Here is a 25,266-nt window from a genome sequence, read left to right on the forward strand (position 1 = left end):
CAAATCCAACCTTCGGATTATTAGCTCCGCACTAAGGATGCATACCAGTTCTTCTCAAATCATCGTCGTCATTACTATTATTTTAATGTAGGGCTAGAAAATCTGTGAACTCCTGCTTACTCGTCTAACCCCTTAGTTGGTGTAACTAGATCCTTTTACAGTCGGGCTTTCTGTCATTGCACTCTAGCGTAAACTGTTAAAAGCACACTGGATACTGCGTGGATCACTCTGTTTAATTCATAAAAAAATGTATTTGACCGTGAGTGGAAAGGTCTAAAGGAGCAAAGAGAACAGCATTGGGTAGAATTTAACTTCACGCAGTCTCATTCAGTTCATTTTCCCATTCCTTATCAGAATATAATTTTATGGTATACGCCAGTGTGGCAGAAAGTCTCTGTTATTTTTTATTAATGTTGTGTTTTCAGCCGCAATATCCCATCTAGTGCAAATCCCCACTTGTGCTTTCTTTTGGGGCAAAACATTACTTTTAAAGTCGAATTTACGCACACGCACGAGTTTACAATCGCTTTTACTCTGCGGACCACCTTAACAGCGTTTGTCCCGCCCTCAAGCTTTCCGTGTTCTCTGTGATTGGCTGAAATCTCGTGGATGGCAGTGGCTGTAGAAATGCAAAACTTGTTGCTGGTTCCTCTGGACTCGTTGATCTCACACAGCGCCAAGCGGTAGAGCGGACAGCGAGTGTATCTGTGAATCGCTCCCAAGTGCACTCAGACCACACCAGACAAAACTCGGTAAACGGAGGGGACGCACGCATCAGGATCGAGACGCACGGAAAGGACTTTGGGACCTGCGCCTCGCTGCAAAGCGCATGACCGACAGTGGGTGAAGGATGCTGTCAAGCCACTCCGTAGTTGTGGAGTGCGGGTAGCGCGCGCCGTGCTGCTCCTCCGGCTTTAGGTCGCATAAACAGACGCCCCGGTTCACCCGCGGCTGGGCTGGAGAGTCGTGTTTGTGGACTGTCCATCACACTGGACTTTTGGCTACATGCCTGCTTGGTCGTTTTTGATGTTTTGAAGGACGTCGGTGGGCAGTATTTATTTAAAGAAAGATTTTCTTCACTCAAAGCCTGGACTTTTTTCTCTCCCCCACCTTTATTTCCAGCATGGGACCTTATTCAGAAAGTCATTCTGGGACATTTGACATCAGATTGGAATAATGAATTAGCTGAGAGAAGCAGTTATTGCCCGTTTGATTGCTTCGAGTCCTCTGCGCTCACCCTTTAGTTTGTAAGCGAGCTGTATTTGTGCCATGTTCGCCCCGAAGAAATGCGCGCAGAAAACTTCGGAATGTCATAGGTCGCTCGTGTAGCAAGTTTACTAGACGGATTTTCTATTCGTTTGTTTAATCAAAAAGACTAGTGTGCTGCACGCATTCACACGGGAACAGGGACACAGTTTACGTGCGTATTTGGACACAGTCTGTCCCTTCTCTGCGTCCTTGGAGAAGTTGGATAAATATTCACAGCAATGAGAACCTATTTGGTGAGTTTTGACATTTAAATGAGATAAATTGTCATAATCAGTAGATTCAAAAAAATATCTGAATAGTTCTTCTGTATCTTTTTTTCTTTTACTTTTTTTTTCCTTTTGGGGACAGACGGAAAAATAGACAGTGTGCCGATGTCTGGCAAACTGGCCGTCATGTGGGATTGATTGCAGGGGAGTATGTTTGGGCTGGAGCAGTTTGGTTCTCAAATTAATAGCAGAAACCCTGGCCAGTCAGAGAGAAACATAAACCAACAGAGACTGAACATGGGCTCCCATTATAAAGGCCCCGGTTTTCATGCTGGAGGCCCGCCGGGAGCCGTGGAACCCGGCATGGGCCCTCTGAGCGAGCCGCAAATGCTCGGGCTCAATATGAACATGAATGGTGAGCAGTACGGTAGCTTTCACCCGCGGGGACACTCAGACATGCATGCAGGCAGTGGACTTCAGCAGCAGCAGGGGCAAGGACCAATGCATGGATTTTTTAACAACCAGCAACCTCATCAAGGACATCCTCACGGCCATCAACCCCACCCCCACCAACATCACCCCCATTTCGGTGGGAATTTTGGAGGGCCAGAGCCAGGGTCATCATGCCTGCATGGCGGCAGGCTGATGGGCTACAACAACAATAACGGCATGGGACCACAGCAGGGCTTTGGAGAAGGATTTGATCCTCTTGCTGAGGGACAGACGGGTGATGGCTTTCCCCAGCAGCAGCAACAGCAACCGCAGCAGCGGCCTGGTAACATGCCTGACTTTCAGCATCATGGCCCTCCAAGTGGGAACCACGCTGTCCCTGCTCCCTGTCTCCCCCTGGACCAGTCACCTAATAGAGCAGCATCCTTTCATGGTCTTCCTTCTTCCTCATCCTCTTCATCTGAGTCTCATGGTTTGGAACCTCGGCGGCTGCCAAACCAAGGAGCCGTAGAGGGATTAGAATATAACTTTCCAAGTGAACCTCCATCTGGACATTTTGATGTACCTGTATTCTCTCCTTCAGAATCAGAATCTCAGTTACCACATTTTGGGCCAGGAAGACCAGTTCCCGGTGGGAATTTCCCAGGGAACGCTGGCATGCCACGGACACCAGGTATGCCGGGCATCTCTAAGGGACACCAGCCACCACCCCAGCCCCAGCAGCCTCAGCACGGAGTGTTTTTTGAACGTTTTGGAAATGGCCGGAAAGTGCCCGTGGGAATGGAGCCTGGGGTCAATCCAAGACATCCTCTCATCCAGCAACAACAACAGGCTGGCTTGATAGCCAGACAGAACTCATGCCCCCCTGGCCTCCCTCGACCCCCTCAGGCTGAGCCCGGCACTACTAACCCTAACATTCTGGATGGAGGGGTCATGATGCCTGGCCAACACAACCAGTTTGAATATCCCATTCACAGACTGGAAAACAGGGGCCTGCACCCCTATGGGGACCCCATGTTTAATATGCAACAGCCAGCTCCTCCTCCCTCCCAACAGCCTGCAAATCAGAGGCTCCAACACTTTGACTCTCCTTATATGAACATGGCGAAAAGGCCTAGATTTGACTTTCCTAATGCACATGGCGGCGAGGGCTGGTGTGGCGGTATGGACAACCACCTCTCTCCATCTGCCTACCCTGGCCTTCCTGGAGAGTTCACCCCACCCGTGAATGAAGGTTTTGGACCAGGTCCGCTGCAGCATCCAGGGCCCGAGCAGCAGTCTCTGCAGCAGCGCCAGAATGCAGCTATGATGATAAAGCAGATGGCCTCTCGCAACCAACAGCAAAGAATGAGGCAGCCGAGTCTACAGCAGTTGGGTCACCATGGCGATGTACCTCCAGGCCCAATGGTTCACGGAGGCCCAGTCGGGAGCATGCCTCATCCTGGCTTTGACAGGGAGAATAGTGGCAGGATGCCCAACATTGATGGGCAAAATCCTCATGTAACTCAGGAGAACTCCTGGTTTCAGGGGTCCCACCCACCAGGAGAAATGATGTCACGGCGTATGGGTGGAGCGGGTAATGAGTCAGGGCCTCATGACATGGGGCTCCAACAGAACGGCGCTGGGATAATGTTTAGGCCGGGCATCGGCATGCAGGAGCCCATGAGAATACCAGGAGATGGACATGTGCAGAACCTTCATTCCCCAGGCATGCACTCACAGTTCAGTGGCAACATGGGCAACCTCACACAAATGCAGTCTCCGGGAGCAGGAGCAGGACATCCAAATGCACCAGCAGAGAGACGGCCAGCTGACTTCCCTGCACCTTCAATGGGTGCACAGCCAGCTTTTCCCTATGGGGGGGCTAACCGTCAGGGGCCGGCTCACAGTGCTCCCCAGGGGGTGAGCACCTCACCTGGCAACTACCCTCCTCAGTCTGAGTTCCCCTCGGGCCAGCGGTCGTCTGTTAGTAAGCTTGGAAATCTGTCCCTCGGGAACTTCAGCAAAACCAGCTCTAAAGACAGTGTTTTCGGCCAGAGCTGCCTAGCGGCCCTTTCCACAGCCTGCCAGAACATGATCGCTAGCCTAGGGGCCCCCAATCTTAACGTAACATTCAACAAGAAGAACCAAAACGAGGGCAAGCGAAAACTGAGTCAGACTGAGCAGGACATTAATAGCAGCACATCTAATGGGACTGGCAGTGCTGGTCCTGAATATTTTCAGAGCAGCACTTCCCAGAACAGCCAGATGCCTGGCACTGGGAATAGCAACCCTAAGCCTGCAAGTCAAAGCCAGACGGTGCAGGGGGAAGCCAGTGCCCTCTCCCCAAATTACAACATGGACGCTACCCCGTGCAGTGAGGGGAAGGCAACAACAGGGAGTGGGAGAGGGAGAGGGAGGAGAAAAAGAGACAGTGGACATGTGAGCCCTGGAATTTTTTTTTCCTCTGATAATAGTAACCCTGTTGTAAGTCCAGGCCAGCAGACCCCCTCGGCTGGCGTTGGGGAGAGGGGTGGGGGCACGCCCCATGAGAAACAACTCCAATCGCCCTCTTGGGGGAAAGGAGGTGACCTAATGTTGGGGGACCAGGCTGACCTTATGTCTTCTTTAGACAGTGGCATTCAAAGTGTTGCCAAGTCTGACAGCAGCTCACCAAGAGTGGACTTTTCTGAAGATGTCAGCACCCACTATGGCAATGAGGATGAGGTGTCCTCCAGCTCAGATGCAGGAGGGGCCTCAGCCAGCAAACCTAATCGCAGCCCTATAATCAACGGCTCACCCAAAATGCAGAGGAGTGACCACGGGTTGATAAATGGACAAAAGCCCCTTGGCATGGGCATTAACAATCATACTACCTCGACGCCAGACACCTATGGACTGAATGCTGGTGTGGGCACAGGGGCCAGTGGGGTCAGCCACCCGGGCACTCCTGGGGTGGAACAGGTACGCACCCCATCCAGCACCTCTGGCCAGGAAGAAATCCATCCTCTGGAGATTCTGCAGGCCCAAATCCAGCTACAGCGGCAGCAATTCAGTATCTCTGAAGACCAGCCCTTGGCCATGAAGACAGGCAAAAAGAATGGCGACTGTCCCTCACAGAACGGAGACAATGAGCTGGCGAGCTGCAGCCCGGATGCTGGGAAGGGCTCAATGGGCACTATTGACCTTGACACCCTCATGGCAGAGCAGCACGCCACCTGGTACGTGCCCAGTGACAAGGTTATGATGGACGGGTCAGAGGATGACAAGGCCACGGGACCCTGGGAAAAAAATAAGAGCCAGAACAGCAGTAAAGAAGGTAAATGAAACAGTCTCTTTCTTTAAGTTTTAATTAATCTCTCTCACCCTCGTCACAGTCTCTCTCATACGCCACTCACATTACATCAGCAGCTCATGCTCATGCAAATGAACAGATTTTCTTTCTTAAATGTCATTTATTTATTTTCAAAATCTGAAATGCAGTGATAACAGCACCAGTATAAATATGTAAAATAATCAGGTGACACTTACAAGAGAAAACATTTTGTCCACATTGCGCAGGCAGAAAGCAGCGTCTCCGTTTACTGGGGCCTTTGGGTTTTAGAGGTCTAACGTTTATAGGAGGATACTACATTTAATAGTAGAGCCATTCATAGTCTTGAAAAGAGAGAAAGACAAAGAAAAAATATTTTCTTTTTTGAATTGGGTCTGTAGTACGAAATGTAAAAAACAAAAACAACACACACACACACACGCGAGTATATATCTATATATAAACCGAAATAACAATAAGCAAAATAAACTTGCATTCATGCAAAGTATTTTATAGGGTTCTTCAGTCCAGAGGCACTTCAAAAGAACAGCTCAAGAAAAGTAAACATTTCCTGTGGCTCTTTATCTCGGTTTTCAGGGTGAACAACTACATTGTAAGATTAATAGCTTTCTGAGGATATGCGTTTTCGCAGCGGGGTTTCCCCCTCGCCTTGTTACGTGTTTGTTTTTGTTATTACCATGAGATAATACTGAGCTGCTGAAAGAGGATTTTTTTTAAACATTTGTTGGACATGAGATTAGACAGCATGGTGATATTAATGCCATTCATTTTCAGTTTTGTTTTACGTGAGAAATGGAAATGGCGAAAAAGATGAAAGAGTTAAATGCTTTTTTTAATTGTTAAATGTTTGTTTCGTCTTGCTCCCTGTCCCTTTTGAATAATGTAAAATAATTGTCTCACACAGTCAAAGTATAAATATTTTTACTATTTACAGCACATTATTTTGGTTGTTTTGTTTTTGAATGAAATTGGAAAAAGAAACTGACTCTAAGGCACAGAATTAGTTTTTTAAACTGCAGTCTGCAGACGTGGTTTATGGATACAATGCGATTTATCTTCTTTATTATTATTATTATTATTATTATTATTATTATTATTATTATTATTAATATTAATATTTTATTATTATTATTTTTTTGTATTTTTAGTGGCTCTAAATAAATAAAATGCAGACAAACCAATATACTATTTAGCTGTTAGAGCCATGATAATGATAATAATAATAATGAAATTAATAATATTAATAAATTACATTTATTTTAAAAACCTAAATTTATGATGCTTCAATATGATTTGTCATTACGTGCTTTAGTCATAATGACATCGTTTTTGGAGCGTAACTGCATCATTAAGACAAGCTTTGTGTATTATAATATGCTACTTTAATTATTGGTGTTATATTTATTGCTTCTTTTTACTTGTCTCTTCATTCTCATTTTATTTCCCTTTTCCTTTTCGCGTGGGTTCTTTAGTCGCTCATTTCAAACCACAGCGTTGTACGGAGGCGTCTGTCGGTGTTAGCAGACGGACAAGCTTTTAAATGGTTGAACAGTGGCGGGTTTGCGCTGAAAGGCCCCTGCGTCTTTTGATATATAATAATAATATGGATAGGTTATATAATTGCGCGAGTGGCTTCGCGCGTCTCGAACGCCTCTTTGTTCTGATCGGCGCGAGCGCAGAGAGAGGGGCGGGGACGCGCATCGCGCGGACTCTGGAGTCCAGGCACACTTGTTTATGAGACTGAGCACAGGACGTCTCGCTGTAGCAGTGGTGGCATTACATCTAAAAAGCACTCTGACTCACCATTTAGGTTTTTTTGTGTTCACCCGGTCATAAAGTAACTGTAACAAGCGGTGTGCTGCATATTAATGTGATCCACAATCAGCCAAACTGGTGCATTTCTGCTCACCTATCCCTGTGCTTCCTCATAATTAAAGAGGCTTCTGTTGTCAGAGATGTATACATGGTAACTCATTTTGATTATAATTACTGAGCAAATCTAACAATGATGAGCAGTCAGCCACACTCATCCTGCTGCATTTACTATTTTAATTCCTCTGGGGCTGATGGCACATTTAAAAAAAATTTCAATAGGCAAAAATCAGTAATTTAAGGCAGAATAGTCCTCCTCTCCTTCCTCTCTCCTCTCCTCTCCTCCCTCTCCTCCTCTTCTCTCCTTTCCTCTTTCAGCCCTCCCTGCATGGACACAAGGCATGCAGCTCTGGAGCGATCGATAGCTAGTTAGCACAAATCACGGCTCCTGACAGTTTCTCATTTGAGTGCTTCAGACAGCAAAGATGAAAAAAGGGTGGAGGTGTATTTGAGAGGGGGGAGGGGGATTTTAAGATTGAATCTGATGCTTAGGCTACACAGAAGGGAGCAAAATAACATAATAATTTAAGATAAATCATAGCCCAGAGTGTAGTTCCATAACATCCCACAGGCTTTTCACACTGCAAAAAATATCCATCTCCACCACTGAGTCGAGTTATAAGTCCTCAGCCTTGTAAACAAAAATCTGCCACTGGCAAGATAATGCCAGTGACACTAATGTAAAATAAATCAAGGCGATTCTTTAGTCCATTAGGCTTAACGAAATTTAACTGGGTCATAGAAAAATGACCATTTTAATTACAAAGAACTTAATTTGTGTAATTCCAGTAAAAATGATTCTTCCTCACGTATCTGGACATTTTAACGAATGTTCAAAGATGACATGACTTGTTAAGATATTTCTATGCTGTGGAACTATAACTGTCATGTGAGTCGTACATGCTGGCTAAAAAGAAGTGCAGCCATGTTACATTTTTTTTCCTTGCAGGTCAAATAGTTCTCTGACCCCTTCCAAAAAACCACACTTCTTTCCTCACCACAGCATGTACACACAGCACATGTCTTAGTATTTGTTTAGAATTATGCATAGATTCTTTTTATTCTTGTGTCAGATCAATAACTTCAGTAATGATGAACAGTAATAGATAAAAGCCTTGTTTTAAAGGTGAAAAAAATGCTTTGAAATTTAGTTCAGTTGTCTGGCGCTCATCTTTTCAGAGAATGTATCTCTATATGAAAAATGGCTTATTTCTAGAGAAACTTGAGGCTTTGTGCTCAAAGTGTTTTTACTCAGTTGTGTCAAGAAATTTACCTTGAGAAGTGGACCAGGGCAATCAGCAGGCTGTGTGTACTTTGGATATCTGTATCTGATGAGGTGAGAATGACCAGCGTTGGGGGTCAAGGATCACTTTAGTTCCTTTGAAGTTGAAGCTTTTCAATCTTGATCACCATTTCACTCAAATGTAAAGTAGGGAAGTGTAGAATAATTGCTGTTGTCGTGTGTATTTGTCTTTCAGGAGGATTTCAGGAGCTATATATCTTGCTATGCTTTAAATAAGCCCCAGTGCTGATATTTACAAGCAGTGTGTAACTTACTGGATGCTTGAGTATGCAGATAAAAGCTAAACTGTGCTTATAGGAACTTTATTCTGAGTGCTGATATCTGTGCATCCCGGCTCGCATCTCTGTGGTCTCTTTGTGCCTGTTAAAGTGATGCGTGTGGCAGTAATGTCCCCCACTGGACCCCATACTTGGCCTCCTATCTAAGTGACGTTGTGCAGCGCAAGTCTTTCGCCCAGGCACAGCAATACCAGTTGCAGAGTCTGGTGTGCTGCTCGGCTTACCCGAACTCTCAAGGAGGTTTAGCAAGGAGGAAGAAGTTTTTAGGTGTACACGATCAACTTTCCCATGTCAGTTAATGTTATTTCTCCTTTTTCTAAAAGCATTTTTTTTACGCTCTTCCTCTTCCCTTCTCTTCTGTATATCTTTGCCAGAAGCTGACCGCTCATTTGGAAAGTCGTGCATAGTCAAGATAACAGGCGAGCAGCAGGCGTAGGAAGTGATTCAGTTATTTTTATTTTTACTTTTCACTGTTTTGTTTTTTTTTTTTTTGCCCCGTACACAGTTTTTTTTTTTCACACTTCACAGTTGACCTCCTAGAATAGTTTTCACTCTTCACGCTCAGTAATCAGTCCTTAAACAGCTTTAATAATGATCAAATCTGTCACTCTGACTTTGACAGCTTTGAAAAGAAGAAGCTTTCGTCTTTATCACACCTACGAGAAAGTACTTAAAGCACAAAAAAGGAGGCTGTATTGATAGCATGGAGAACAATCCTGCGAGACTACCTGGCTTTGACATTTCGGTACGACAACAGCTCCTCAAATCACGCCAGTAATTTGTGCTTCCTTTTTCTAAAATAGAAGAAAGTGATTGGCACGTGCTTGAAATGTGGAGGGGGGAGGGGAAAAAACAGCTTGGGGCAGTCTGTGTTCTTTACCTGTCATTACAAGGTGTTTTATATCGACTTTTTTTTCTCTCCCAACAACACACATCCACCGCACACTTCTGCACTTCATCATTATGATAATCATAGCAATTAGCATTGTTAATATTGTTTTCCGAAAGTCATAATTCATCTTCCAGTGACTACTTCAAGCTGACTTGGTTATTGACAGGTTCATCCAAGCTGCAAAGGACGGTTAGTTTTTAGCAGCACAGATGTATTAATGCAAGAAAAGGGCAACACTTGAAAAAGTGTCTGTAGTGTGGACATAAAAAAACAAACAAACAATATGCATTAAAATATTTTAATGTCAAATTTTCTTTTACTCCTTTAGCGTGTGTGTGTGTGTGTGTGTGTGTGTGTGTGCACTGGCACTGCAACTTGCATATGCATTTGCCTGCTGTGGACATAAAGTTTGATTTATTTAGACTCAGTGTCATGCCCACGGCTTCAGCCTCAGATCTCAGGTGTCTCTCCCGTTGGAGCGCGTGCACAGTGATTCCTAACAAAACATTTAAGAGTATTTACTCTGAGTGTAAAGTATACAGTATCGAAATGCATCCGTCTTTATATTTAAAGCATCTAGATTTAAGACAGTTTCTGTTTGCGTGTGACATGTTCCTTGGGATCTTTGCAAGACAGTCAAAGGAAGCCTATTAAAGACACGTGCTGGTGACTGATGATGAGAGAGTGAGAGAAAAAGACGAACCAAAGTGTCAAGACTTTTTTTTGCGTTGCTGGAGTTTCAACTCTTCAAAATAGAACCTGCATCCGGTGTTTTGTTTTCCCTGGGGAAAGGTGTTAGAATAAAATGAAACTTGTCTCAGCATGTGGTAAATATTCTCCTTGGAAGCAGCAAGGAATGGAAAGCTGATTATACCTAGGCGATGCACAGAGGGAGGAGTTCCAAGCATTTGAATGTGGGTGCAAGTGGCAAGCCTCCAAAAATGTCCACGTGTCTTGTTTAGCGACACAGGGGTCCAAAGAAGACAGACGCATTTCAAAAAAACCAAACCCCAAAAATCAGTTTGATACAAAGGTCCCGAAAGATGTCCTGGGTTCATGTATTCACTGTTAGTCAAGTGCAGCTTTTTAAAAAGTGTGTGTGTGTGTTTTTACTTTCTTTTTTCCAGAGGTGTAGATGTTGTCATGCTGCCAGGAGCGGTTATGTTATGTGCCATACAGGTAGTCGTCAGGCAGTGTTTAATTTGTATTGTGGAACTGACAAATGAGTTATGACACTGGAGCTGTTTCTCTTGGGAGACAGAAGTAGAAACCGATGGCGGGCAAGAGAAACTAAGAGAGATAGAGAGAAGTTTTGTGTGTGTGTGTGTGTGTTTTTATTTTTTTCCCCTTAAAAGAACATCTGTGGTTTCGCTCACGAGGTGAGTGAGGAGGTAATAGCTACCATTTGCATTTATGGAAGAGAAAATAATTCAATTTTTCCATCACTTTCATGCACCACAACCATTGTTCATTCTAGTCTGTGTGTAGGAGTTTTTTTTTTTTTTTCCCAGTGTAGCTGTGTATCTATAGCTCTTCAAATATGTCTGTCCATAAAACTGTCCCTACTTAACACCAATTAGAAAAATACTAAATAAACAGTATAATATTCTATATTTTACTCCTTACACTGTACATGTTGATTTGGGTTTTCTTTGTTTTGTTTTTGTGTGTGTGGCAGGTTGTGGTGAAAAATGAAATTGGGCACATTATTGTTTTAGCTCGAAACAAAAACCAAAGGCATGAGAAACATCTTCGAGTAGCCTTTGTTTTCATGTGTGCGCGAACCCTTCCGAAAAGACCGAAGCACGCAGTACTGTGCTGTGAAACAAAATAGAGACAGTGAAGTAGATCAATATGTCACTGACTTGGATGACATGTTGGACAGGTCCCGGACATGGTTGTGAGTTATGAAAGAGGCATTAAATCACTTCTGATTTGTGTCTGGTTTACTAAGCGCTTCTTGTGGCCAGAGGCAGAGGTGTGCGTGTGTGTGTGCGTGCGTTTGTGTGGGTATGAGTTTGAGGAGATGGCAATGGGTGTGTTGTTGGTGAGAAGGTAACAAATGCTGGGGGCAGAGCCTGCCTGGGCAAGTTTTTCTCTCTCTCCTTTTTCCCCCCCACTTTATGTTTCAGGCCAGAGAACAGAGAGGAAATTCAAACCAAAATAACCTCTGTGCCCTTGCCTGAGAAATGTGCCCCTGCTCCCCGCAGATATCCTCTCTGCTCTGAGGGAAAGGTCACACTTCGGCAGTTGGGTGGAGATGAGGGGGAGTTTGCAGGCGCCCCCCCCGGTGCATGGATACCTGGGACAGTACCTTTGTTAGCCCCACTGATCTTTATTAAGGCTTGACTCAACATATTTCTTTGTTTTTAGGGATATTATTTGGCTTAGACGCTTCAGATCATTTTTGGCATGTTCTGAGGTTTCACTGAAACCATATAATGAAGATTGCAAAGTGTTCTGCTCATCTTTGGTTATGTCTGACTCCTGAAGAGATGCAAAACTTTTACTCTTGCACGTCTTTTCCTGTGGCTTTTTCTCTGTGGATTGTAACGGGTGTTTTGTGCTGACAAAGACAGACTCCTCACACAACACCATAGTGTTAGTTGTTATGCTAAAGGAATCTGACCTGATGTCAAACACTGTCATAGGAGCGGAGGCCTTTGGGTGTTTTTTTTTTTTTTGTTTTTTTTTTTTTTCTTCTTTTCGCAGTGAGTGGAGCATTCTGATTGGTCTGGTTTGTGTTCAGAGAGGATGGGGTCACGGCCTCAGGAGCGTGAGGTTAAAGGTGAAGTGTCGTCATGGAAGTCTAGAGCTCGGGATTTAAAAAAACAAAACAAAAAAGGGGGGGGAGGGGGTTGCACATGCGTGTGCCGCATGAGATCCCGAGTCCTGGGAAATGTGTGTGATGGAGGCTTTTTGTAGATTCAAATATGTGGCATGCATTGATTTTTATTTATTTTTCTTTCCTTCTATCAGTTAATTTAAAAAAAACATGCAATACGTGCGTCAGTCGTCATTATTTTTAAGTGAAAAAAATGAATTGCCGCTGTAATACTTATTATTTAATGGGTGGAGGATACAGACTCGGAGCAGCCATTGTTTATCTTCCTGCGTTGCTTCGGGTGTGTTGAGTGTGTGCGGCATGACATGTAAACCCGTGTCAGGCCGTCAGCTCCCAGACACATTGGTGTCATCCAGACAACCAGAGCTGTGCGCTGTGCTCCCTGCCTTCATGGCATTCGAGCTCTACTCATCTCTGTAAATTGTTTCTGGCTGTGTCTGTGAGACAGCTCCACAACCCTGCTGCTGCTGTGCCTGCATGTCTGTGTGTGTGTGTGGGAGCATCATCACCAGGTACCAAATAAAAATGTACTGCACTTGGGGTAAGAGATATGGTGATATAAGAGCATCACGTTAAATTCAGTGCCTACTTAACACATCACTTTGGTAATCTTTTGTGGCTGTAATGTGGTTAAGGATATTTAGGTGTATTTGTGGCTCGGCGCAGCTGCTTGTGCCGTTTCCGTTTTATTAGGTATTTTCCCCGCGTGCTTGTTGAAGCTAAGCACTTGTTCTCTTCAGATGAATTGGCTATTATTGAGATATTACCGTGGATATGAATTCTACCTTCGTCAGTGAACAACCCTAACAAGATAGATCTTATTGAGGGGGGGGGGGGGGTAGAAGAAAAAAAAAGATTCTCCTGCTTGTAAAATGTCATGGTGATTTGGGATTTGGTCTGGTGTGATTTAGAATTTCACACCGTCGTTTCCACCTTTTGAACAAATCCGTCGGCATGGATAATGCTTGCGATTTAAATGTAGTGTCAGGATTTTTTTTTTTTACCCCCCTCAACCCATAAAATCACAGTCTCTCTCATAATACTCATACTGACTAATATATTTGATCATGTGGTGGTCAAGTGTTTGTGTGTTGGATTTTGCACATGTTTTTAATGCTAAATGGCAATCACCCCATTTTTTTCCTCCTGTGTTTAGTAGTATTTTTAAAGCATTTCTTATGCTTGTATATGTGTAAAATAAACTGTGAGAATATGAAAAGGATGCATTTATGTTTGTGGGAAATATTCATTTTGTTGTATTAGACTATGCATACATTTTTTTGTTAGTGTATTTTCCACCTTTTTCCTTGTGTTGAAGCTGAGTAATGTGTGTAGCCGGGTTCGTGTGTGTGTCTTTCTGCGTGCACGTCCGTATGTAGTCAGGCGTATGTGTGTGCACGTGGAGCAGCAGCTGAGGGCTTGTGTGAGTATGGCAGTGGCAGCAGCGGTTGGCGTGTTGTGTGTGTGTGTGGGGTTTTTTTTTTTTGGGTTTTTTTTTTTGGGTGCGTGTGTTGTCAGTTTGCTGTGTGTCAGCAGTGAGCCACGGGAACGCTTGGCTGCCTATTCAGGCCGGTGCGGACCCTGCTGTGCCCAGCTAGCATGAGCTGCTGGCGGGTGCTGGAGGGCACAGTGCTGGGAAGAGGGAGTGTGAGTGGTTACGGTGGAGAGGGGGGGCGATACTGGCAGGGGGTTGGGGATCAGCCGTGCTGAGGTGTATGACTGGACCCTCTGGCAAATGTGAGATCTTGTCACAACTGCCACCAACACCGCTCTAAATCCTCATTTCTCCCTTACCCCCTGCACCCTCAGCCTCCACTTACACCACGTCTGTAGTCCTTGGGAGGGAGATGGAGACAGAGAGACAGAGAGAAGAGCTCACAGAGACCGGCAGTCAGAGATGCAGATGAAATGGAGAACAACGGGGAGGCTTGGCTGCCTGACCTTTCACCAAATCCCCCCACTTTTCCATTCCAGTGGTCGCAGCCCAGATGGGCTGGGGGGCAAGCCCGCCTGAGCGCCTGCATGTCTTCCTGCCTTTCTTGGTTGTCCTAGCTGCATGGTCTTATCTAGTCTAGCTCGGCCTTCTCTCTGCCTGCATAAAATCGCTGCTGCCTAAGCCTTTTATGAGGGCAGAGAGGAAGGGAGATGGAAATGGTAAGCAAAGCGAAAATAAAACATGGTTAAGAAGCAAAGGAGGATGAGCAAAAAGAGAACACAGGGTAAGGGATGAGAAAGGGGCTGGCGCGATGCTTCTCTTTTCTCCTAGGTGAGCGCTAGCCTGACTGGTGCGTTGTGATCTGCAGCCTCTGTGCCCAGACTGTCGTCTATCACAGCCTCTCCTTTCTCTGACGCATGTAACTCAGCTTGTCAGCGCTGTTTTCCACCTGTCTCTACACTCAGACATCTAGTTGTCCCTGCACCTCAAAGGTCTTCGTCTTCGTGCAGCACACCGATCCGTTTCAACCATCCGCACAGAGTATGTTTTGTGTGGGGAGGAGATGGGAGATTAATCGGACTGATTTAAGTGAAGGATCCTTAACATCTTTATACGCATTTTCTCTTTGCTCTGGGCTCGCTTGGAGGCAGAGCCCAAAACACAGGATGCAACACTTGTGTCATAACACCTAGCCCTAGCACTAACTCTTTGCTAGTGTTTCTCTTATTTTAGTTTTTTATGTGCCTGCTTCCCAACTTTTCCTTATTTCTGGCCTCTTTTCTCTCTGATTGCTACAGTCTGCATCTTGGCAGATATGTTTGATGAATTGTGATGTGCCACATTTAAAAAAATAAATAAAAAAATCTTCTCCTGGCTAATTTTTCCACTGAACAGAACACAAGGCTTTTTGCAACCATTTATTATGACGCTTCACACATTGGTGACACAGGGTCGATGCTGGGGCATGATCATTATACCAGTAAATTGGGTCAAGCGGGGCTAAAGGACAGGTGTCTCGGTACTCTCTGGCCCACTGACCAGAGGTCATTAGGAGGGTTCCACATTTGCATGCCTGGTCGCAGCCAAAATATATGCGCTTACATTTAACGTACGCCCGTGTTTTCACGTGTTTATATCAGGCGACAGGAGGCGGATGCGAGGAGAGGGGAGCTTTTGCTTGTATCCTCCTATTCGGGTCTTATTGATGGGTGGTGGAATAATGTTGAATTAATTTCACAGTGCAGATTTAGAGTGGGATGTGAAGATGACACTTGTTTAATTAAAAGTGTGTACTTTAAATGGTTCGTCTGAATCAGAGAATGCCAACTGCTTGAAGTTGTTTTTTCCATTTTTCTGCTGTCTTAATTAACCGCTTCCTCTCTGTTGTTGTCTGTCTGCAGAATCTGAGCTCACCCAGAGTAAGCCTGGAGCTGGAGCCCCTGGGGCTGTAGGAGGTGGGAGCAGTGGAGGAACCCACCTGCAGTGCCTGTCTGTCCACTGCACAGACGAGCTCGGGGACAGTAAAGGCCGAGGGGGGCCCGTCTCGTCGTGGCGCTCTCTCCACTCTGATATCTCAAACCGATTTGGGACGTTTGTGGCGGCACTAACTTGAGGGGGGGAAAAGAAGAGAAGAAGACGATGACCCAGCAGGACGAATTAAAGAAGATCAGAAAATATCAAGAAAGAGAGATTCAGAGACATTTAACCACGATAAGGATGCGACTATGTTAATTTGTGGATGGAACGACTGTGTGCCGCTCTTGCCTGTTCAGGGAGAGAAAGACATTTACACTCACAAATGGAACACAAATACAGCTACACACACGCACACGTGCACGCACACAAACACACGCACACACACGCACACACACATGCTCACAGACACTCGAACACCATGTTTTGTTTTCTGATACATGCAGTCACACTTAAGAAAACTGCTGGACAATAACAGCACGGGGCTCTACTCGACGATGCCCACATCTGGAAAACCTCAAATCATTTATTTTTCTTTTCTTTTCTCGGTTGAAGAAAAATAAGAAATGTTAAAGGAGGAGAACGCAAAAACGAGAAGCATAAGGAGAGAGGTGAAGTTGTCATTGGCTTTGATTGTATACCAGTGTTTAGTCTTATGACTTATATTACTACCTGTTCTTAAACTTAGCTAAGATTGCCTTTGTAATGTGTATGGCAACTTCGGCATATGTCAGTCAAACCCCCCCCCCAAATAATAAAATAAAATCCTGGCCTTTCACTCCTGTATTACAATTAAATATGGCCCAGTGGTTCAGAAACACCCCAAATACTAAAAAGGAGAACGAGAGGAAGGCGGGATTACGCTTGAATGTAACTCAGCAATTTTCCTTGTGAACACAAAGTTGTTCCTCTTTGTCAACGCGAAATTTAACCTTTATCGTTTGCTGCTCTAAATCATAAGGTTTGTTGTAGCTCTCTATTATTTGCATTTCTGAGAATGTCTTTCCCTCATTCTATTCTATTCTATACTTTTTTCTGCTTTTCTCTTCTGTAGATCTTGTGAGCTCAACCACTTGTATACAACTCAGCCAATGAAAACTAAAAAAAGGGGGAAAAAATGGAGGTCAAGGGATTGATAAATAAGGGAATTGAAAAAAAGATTATTGGTATTGCACATGTATAATAAGAGAAAATTTGCTGTGTGTTAGGCAATCTTGTAATCTTTAAATAAAGCTTCTGTTGAATTTGAATTTCTCAAACAATAGATGGAGGACTGTGACGGCAATTTAAAAACTGATTTTTTTGTTTCCTTTTTTTAATAATATGTAAAGTGCAGTCGTCTGTTTTCCTGCATATTGTATATATCTGTATATGTTTTATTGAGTAACTGAATAACAATAAATATGACGTTAAAGGTGGCCTTGGTGTTTTCATTTTGTTTGTTTTTTCTAAGAGTAACCCCCCCCCCCCCCCCCCCACACACACACACACACACTAAATACAAGAACAAGCTAAACACAGATTGTCTATTTAATGAATAATAAATACTGTGAAATACCGTGTGCGTATTCTGAAGATCAGGGAAATCTAGAGTATATTCCAAGCGACAGATGTGACAGGAAGGTTGTGGACTGATACATAACACCTGACAAGCGTGCTGGAACCGGTGTCATATTAAAGCCTGAAGCAGGCGCATGAGAAATGCTGGAAAATGTGGCTTCCTGGTGGATTTAGAAGCCGAGACAATTCATTTCATGTATACTTGCTTACGACATGTGTTGCATTTTATTCCCTCAACTTCCCTGACATCTTTGCTCCCATCCTCTAATACATCTCTAATAAATCAGCAGTGATGACAATAAAAAAAAAGAAAAACAATAAAATTAGTTCTTGATACAAATAATGTTAAAAGGCATATAACTGAAACAGAAATGTAAATTAATAAATCAGTTATTCTCCAATTTTCTGTCTCACTACTTCCAGCAGCCTCAGCATGCGCGCGCGCGCGCACGCACGCACACACACCCTTTTCCACTCCCCAGACCCTCTTTGGCTCACCTGCTCTTTATTGGCCATCTGCATGGATGCTTAATGCTAATCAATAACTCCCCTGTGTGCCAGCTCTGAGGTGGAGACGTCAATGCTACCTAACAGGACCAGCGATCAACCTTCATCACTGCGGTCTAGGATACGCACACACACAAAGTGGAGCTCCCTCCAGGACCCTGTCTGTGTCATTCAGGTGTGTTTGTGCTTGCTGCTGTACTTGGCGCCTGCTGTGTAGGATTGCACAGCCTGTTGTGAGCGTGAAGCACAGAGAGCTGCAGCGTTAGCAAACAGCAGAGACTGGTTATGTGAGGGACTGTCATATAAGTCGGGAGTGCCTGTTTAGGGCGGGAGAATAACTGTGAGTGTGAGATAGATGGGGAATAAATGCTGATCGTTCTGTTCACTATAAAACTTAAGGTGGAGATTGTCTGGTTTTAATACTCCAACACGTTTATTTGCCTTAGCGCGACGCGGAGTGCGCATTGTAAGCATTTAATCTCTCCAAGCATGCAGTGCATTTGTTCATAATAAGGCAGTTTTGTGTGTCACGTGTCTATTCTCACAGAACATTTTGTACAAAAGGACAACAGGTTCAAAGTCGTGGATGACACTGGTTAGACTAGTAAAATGCAATAGAGCTGACAGGAGTGAGTCACTTAAATCAAAAGGCATGTCTTTTTTTTAGGGATAGACTGGGTGTCTGCTTACTGATCAAAACAGGTTCAAGTGCTTTTTATTGTCGGCTAAATCTAGGCTATGCTTAGGCATTGTGTTTGCTCATACCAAGGTGCTAAATTTCCTAGAGAGTCACTGCAGTCTGTGCATGCCAGGAGACTCCTGTGGTGACACGCTACCTGCCTACCTGTCTGGTTTGGCTGACCTCTTAAATAGCAGGACAAGGGCTTGTGCTCACAGGTTTTTCTGAGCTCACAGTTTGTGAATAACAAACAACTGGTATCTACCTGAAACTCTATTTTTGCCATCCCAAAGAGAAAACTGTATCACAGTCTGACATGCAGTCTCACGATCTTCCTCTGTGTCAATTTGTTGTTGTAATAGACCTAAATCCAGCAGTTATTGCAGCTCTAAACAGGTTAATTGGGTTTTGTGTGTCATAGAAGCATAGAAATGCAGCTCGCTTGCTCTGTTTTCTCAAACATACCATAGCTGCCCAGCCACATGCCATGTGTGACACAGCGACAAAGAAGCCTTGGGATATTGGCTCCAGTCAAGATCTTTGATACTGGGCATTTTCCATCAATGGGCGCCTCTGCATGGCAGCCATATTGGGAGGGAGAATACTGTGTGGTCGCCTGAGAACTTGTGTGTTTCCCAGCCAACGTGCATCTAAAGAATAACAATTTCACTAGCCATGAAGACCATCCATGGAGCCGTGGGGTCCGTGGCCAGAAAGCTCGGCCAAACACTCCACACTCACGCAGCTTTCTATGTACTCCTATAAATACATCTCCTATTTGTATAGAGGCGATATGCATCTTTGGGAAAATACCACAATGTTGACATAAGAGCACCCTCTACACTCTCACCTCCCCCTCCCATCTCTCTCTAAACTCCTACCCCTTGCTGAACCTTTCACTGGTTGGGAGAGAGAGAGTCAGAAAGACTGAGAGAGTGAGGGAGAGAAGGAAAGAGAAATGGAGGGAGACTGAGAGTAAAAGAAGTGTCTCTTAGAGGCCTCCACGGTCTTTAAACCACTATAGTATCCACCAGAGCCCTCACATACACTTAGGCTCTAAAGGGCTTTTGTCCTGTAAAGAGGGGGTTTGGCTAAATTGGGGGTGCTTGTGCATTGGCGGGTGGGATTGGGCTGGATGTAGTATATTTGGCTCCCACGTCTCCATCACTGGAATGGTGAACTTTTTTTTTTTTTTTTTTTTTTTTTTAAAGCTAAGGAGTTGGAAGGTGGGGTGTGGGGTGGTCGTTTTTTTTTTTGTTTTTTTTTTTTGGGAGGGGAGAGAAGTTTGGAAATCTTCCAAACAGTGCCTTTTTGCTTTCAAAAAAACCCCTCTACTTGTGTAAATGTGCTCTTTGTCCCTTGGCCTATTGTTTGAATAGCATTGTGGACTTTTTGTGGGAAGCTCACAGGGGCCTGGGGGCCTAGGGGGCCAAGGAGGGACCAAGGGGGGCGCTGCCTGAATGACTTAGACCCAGGACATGGAGCTGTGGAGGCACCAAGGTACAATTAAGAAATGTTAATGCATGCATACACACACATGGAAATACAACTCCCCACACATGCTTGGAAAAAAATAACCCAATGCACTCAAAACTCTATTAACATTCAAAAAAATGTTAACAGTATGAGTCTTTCTGAGAACTGTCCCATTGTAGTAACTTCTTTGCTGATAGAAACAATATGAAAACCGCCCGGCTCCCTCCCCCTATTAAGGGATTTCTTAATAGAGCTGAATGTCTGGAGTCCCTCGCTTCAGCCAATTCATGACATCCATCTGTCCTCGCTCTCAAAAGATGCCGGCAGGTGGAAGAAAAGCACAGAGCATTTGCATTTTGGGGCCCATTTATTCTTCATTTATTCTTCAGAGTCCATGGGTCAGTCCAGTAAAAAGCTTGCCTGTATTGTAAAATTATGGAGTTGAAGTATGTTTAAAAACACTAACTCCTGGGAAATGCAAGGACTTTGGACCTGCGTATGGTGCAGCCGAGAGAAGCAAAGAGAAGTAGCACACTTTACATTGTGATGAAGTCCTTGCAGAACCGAATGCAGTTAAGCAATAAAGTTGTTGTGATGCCATATTGCAACAGGTGCATTTAGTTACACAGACCTCATGCAGATTTATTTCAGATCCAATCAGGATAATGTAATGCGGATGAAGTAAGACCTAATGAGTAATCACTTGCATGTAAGGACAGATTACTAGTACTTGAAGTTTCTGCGACTCTGTAAATCCCTATCCTGGCTGTACACAGACCCTTGACTATACTTCCAATTACTATACTTCCTATAGTTGGTTAGATACCAAAGGCTCTTCTGAACTCTCCTTCACTGTCATCACTAGATATCCTGTGACCTTCCTAGCACTGATTCCCCCCCCTCATCAGAGCAGCACACGAGCTTTCCACTGGAAGGTGATTGAGCATGGCACCCTGCTCTACCCTGTCCTGCTTTGTCTGGGGACGTGTGCCTGTGTCAGGATCCACAATTAGTGGGGCGCGTCCCCTACCATTAATCACAGAGCAGTCCTGGATCTCAGTACCCTACAGCCACACTTACTGACAACTTACTCAGCATCAGCAGCCTTATGCTAGCATCCTCAAACGCAGCGAGGCTATGTGAAACCAAACATATTCTGTTTTTTTTCCCCTTCTCCCATAGAGTCTAACATTGCATTTCAGTATAAGAACTCACTGAACTGATGCTATATCTTGTATTTTATTCAGCATTGTCACCACACGAGATCTTCTCAGCATGTAAAATATGCACGGATGTAAAACTGAAATCCCACAGACGACTTTGCAGTGTCACATGAACTTTGCAGCCCGTGCGATGTACACCAGTGAAGTCATGAAAAACAATACGTGCTTTTGGCGGAACGAACTGCAGACAGACAGCAAACACAAACCTGACCTCTTGAGGGGAAAGTATATCCCCAATTCCCATTTCACTCAGAGTATTCAGATCAATACTGTGGCAGGATGTTAAATATTTGTCATCAGACGATCACACATTGATGAAACAAATCAATGGGTGATAGGAGGCAATGAGACAGAGCTGTGTGCTTGCTTACCTAGCTCCTAAGAGACGGGGAGGGAAAAGAATGGGAACGATGGAGGGAGACAAAGATTTGTGGCTCTCGGGGGCTGAGATTTTTCTCTTGGGTACTATTTGTTTGTCTTTTTCTTTTTGTCAATAAGGGACAACCATGAGGAAAAGGATAAAGGAACTTATGGGTGGGGGTGTGAAGAATTTCCCCTGAGAAAACTCAGAAAATTCCATGCAGTTCATTTAGTAAGCTTTGCATTCTTTACCCACATGCTTGTATATAAGACATCACACACATAATTCTCTGACATAAACTGATATGTTGAAGCACAGACACACTTTGTCCCGCACTTACACACAAAAACTGTTCTGCATGCTCTGACTGTCTTTATTTAACGCATAATGAATTTTTTGCCGGCTTTCTTTCGATCACTCTCTCTCTCTGTCTTTCTCTGTGCTCTCTGTGCTTTGTAAAAACAGAGGAATGAAAAGCAGCCAGATGGTAGCTCAGGCCTAATATAAAATCAATACACTGCCTCCAAGAGAACTGAAGGGGGAGAAAAAAAGAAGAAGAGTTAGTGGGGAAAAAAAAGAACATTTAAACACCAAATTTGCCAAAATAGTTCTTTGGTCTCTCCTTTTCTCTCTGCTCTCTCTTTCTTCTCCTCTTTTTCTCTCTCATTCTGTTTTTTTCCCCTCTCTGACACAAATATGTGAGCCGAGACATGCACGCACAAATTGAACCACTCTCTCCAGCTTTGAGTACACCCGTGCTGCCGAACTTCCCCACCTACTGTCTCGCTACGCACCTCTGGGGCACGCAACAGGGCTTGCTCGTGTGCGCGAGTGTGTGTTTGTGTGCGTGCCAATGATAGCACACAAGGATGTCAGGACATCTCATTGGGCCCTAAATTGAGAGGGAGGAGGGCAAGGTAGAGATAGCCTTTGAAGAGGGAGAGGACTGAGGGCCATTGAGAAATCATTAGGGTAATGATAATTGGTGCAGTGAATAAGCAAAGAGACAAGAAGAGGAGGACAATATATATGCATTTGAGTGTGTGTGTGTGGTGGTGGGGGGGTTAACAGATGCGGTGTTGCAAGAAACTGTGATTGACAGCTGCGTGCTAGATGGCGATATGGGTGCACAACTTTTTTTTAAATGTGTTTGTGAAAAACAGGAAGATTGTGTGTTTTTAAAATAGAGAACGACAGATGTGTGTGTGTGTGTGTGTGTGTGTGTGTCAGCTCCACTCTGTGTGTAAGGAGCAGTAAAGCCTGTCCCCCAGTGACTGGGCCTGCTTGCTGGGTGACAGATAGCCCAGGGAGAGAGGGGACACCAGGCTGTTTAGCTGATAATTAAGGAGGTTTTATCTTAATTTGAGCTGTTACTCTCTATCCTCTCTTGTGATTTATGAGTCACTGGCCAGCCCTGCTTCCCTGCTCTGCCCCTTAGCTTTGGGAACAAGACAAAGGAACCTCTTCCCTTTCTACAAACACATTCATAAATTCCACATGTACATTATCACCAGTGCAAACTCTGTAGCACTGACACACACAAACTGATAATTACACAGATCCTAAGGAATACATTTGCACACGAGATCTCAGAGGAGCCCATGGGCTCAAAGCCCACAGTATCAGCACGCTGGCTGATTGATATCTGCATGCTGCGGTGCAACAGGTCTCTTCCACCGCCTTTATTCTCCTCAGTGAGGCTCTGGTGGTAATGAATCATATGTGGAAAAAGGGGCTGAAAGTTTAACCTCTCACAAGCTGGCCTGCGAGAGAAATGGAGAACGGCACAGTATTCAGTTTCTGCAAGGTGGAGTGACCGCAGGCAAGAGTTAACTCGATCTTCAGCTGGGTGGGGTATGAGGTGAAGAGAAGGCAGGGTGGAGGAGTTGGGGTGGGGTAGAACAGGCAAACAATGCAAGCCACTGTTCTCAACCTATCACCCCCTGGGGTCACAGAGGAGAAGACATGCTAGTGCAACCTCATCTCCTCCAGTCGCCTTTCACATAAAGGCCGGGGATTTCTCCTGCGCCCCGGCTTGGATGTTGTTTTTACCAAGATAGTGGGTAGGTCTTTTGGCCGAGCGTGTTTCAGGCTGTGCTGTAATAATCCCACAGGTATTTGGCCTCAGGGAGGGACCTTCACACCTCCACAAAAAAAAAAAAAAAGGAAAGAAAAAAATAATGTTGGGCAAAAAGAGTGTTGGCAGGTGTGTAAACTCAGACGTCATTCTCTGCATCTTTCTTTTTGAGCTGCATTTGTCCAAACTTTTCCAGTTAGTCTACATTCAGGAGATTTTTCTGTCGTGTAGTACAACCGTTCAAACCGGTCACAGTTTTTCTAGCGCTATGACCTTTAACTTGTTATCTCTGCTGTTTCCATAACAAGTTCGTAATTGTTTTGACCGGAAAAAAAACAAAGACAAGTAAAAAGAAATCCAGCGGGAGGAATTCCCATGTGAAGGAATTTTAAAGATGTTTTCTTCTGCGTGGATCAAAACTTAAAAAAAGCCGAAGGCGCGCTTAGTCGGAGAGCATGTGTGTGCTTGTGGATGAGGCGTGCAACAGGGCTAGCTGTCCAACAGTGGGAGTCAGAAACATGTTTGTGTTTCTAAACGGGGCCTCCCTGTTTGCTCTTATCTCTTTTCTGGTGGGACAAGTGAAGAGGTTAAAAAGGAAGTTAGTGGTTTCAGCCAAAGGCACAGAGTCGTCTCGGGGCACGAAACCTCATCTGTCCCCATCCTCTAGCCATATAGGCTCTTAACTTTCACCCCTGACCCTGTCACACCCTCCTCTGTGCTCCAGCAACAACAAAAGCAGGAGATTAGGGAAATCAACAGGCTAGAGGGGATTACTGTAGCCCTTTTCATCTCGGCCTGTGCTCACAGTTGACACAATCTATTAGCAGTACTTCAACTTAATCTGAGTGCAGTTTACTTTTTAGTTTGTGTATTTATGTTAGAAATGGTTTGTACATAGACTTGTAGAAGAAGTCCACAGAAAAAACTGGCCGTGTGTGCTTTTCATTTACAAAACTTAGATTAATAAACACACACACAGACACATGCAGCACACATATAATTAAGCGGCTTAGCTGCCGGAAACACTAACATGTGTTTGTTGCTTTGTGTTAATTTTAGAGGGTGTCTCTGAAGACAGACACTGGAGAGTCCAGCAGGAAGTCACTGGAGTTTTACCCCTCTGAGCTAGAGAGGTGCAAAAGTTCAGCAGAATGTGCAAGTGGGAGTAAATAACGGATAACTGTTTAGCCGTCTTTATTGTGTTTTGTTGCTGCAGTGGCCTATGATTAATAAAAAATCTTGTGTTGCTACACAAAGTTGGCTGCAAGATACAGAATGGCTAAGTAAGCTTTAAAACAAAATGCAGAAAGTTGCTCTTGCAAAAGCACAGGATTCAGTTTCTGCACACTCACGTCTCTTAATTACAGTTAAGTTCTTCTTCTTTCTCCAGAAAACCCTGCATATCCTTTTCTTTACTTTTTTTTTTTTTGTGAACCATGCCTGAATCGCTTTTGGCTCTCAGGGTCTGGCAGCAAGTCAAAACTGTGTGCTCGACCCTCTGGAAGCACGTCTGCTAACCGTTAAGCCGTTTAGCTCCTAATACCAA

The 25,266-nt window shown here is 44.4% G+C and overlaps 1 protein-coding gene across 2 annotated transcripts; it reads left to right on the forward strand.

Moving 5' to 3' along the window:
- The first annotated feature begins 639 nt into the window (after nt 1-639).
- On the forward strand, nt 640-17,255 carry mn1b (meningioma 1b). Of its 2 annotated transcripts, XM_080893614.1 has the most exons (3): nt 640-1,502; nt 1,618-5,223; nt 15,765-17,255. In XM_080893614.1, the coding sequence occupies exons 2-3, from the start codon at nt 1,686-1,688 to the stop codon at nt 15,974-15,976; spliced, it is 3,750 nt and encodes a 1,249-aa protein (XP_080749740.1). In that variant the 5' UTR covers nt 640-1,502; nt 1,618-1,685; the 3' UTR covers nt 15,977-17,255. The 2 variants fall into 2 exon arrangements, with proteins under 2 accessions (XP_080749740.1, XP_080749739.1); XM_080893613.1 differs by having other exon boundaries at nt 640-5,223.
- The last annotated feature ends 8,011 nt before the right edge of the window (nt 17,256-25,266 follow it).

Source organism: Rhamphochromis sp. 'chilingali', assembly GCF_963969265.1.
Source record: "Rhamphochromis sp. 'chilingali' genome assembly, chromosome: 10".
Taxonomy (NCBI): Eukaryota; Metazoa; Chordata; class Actinopteri; order Cichliformes; family Cichlidae; genus Rhamphochromis; species Rhamphochromis sp. 'chilingali'.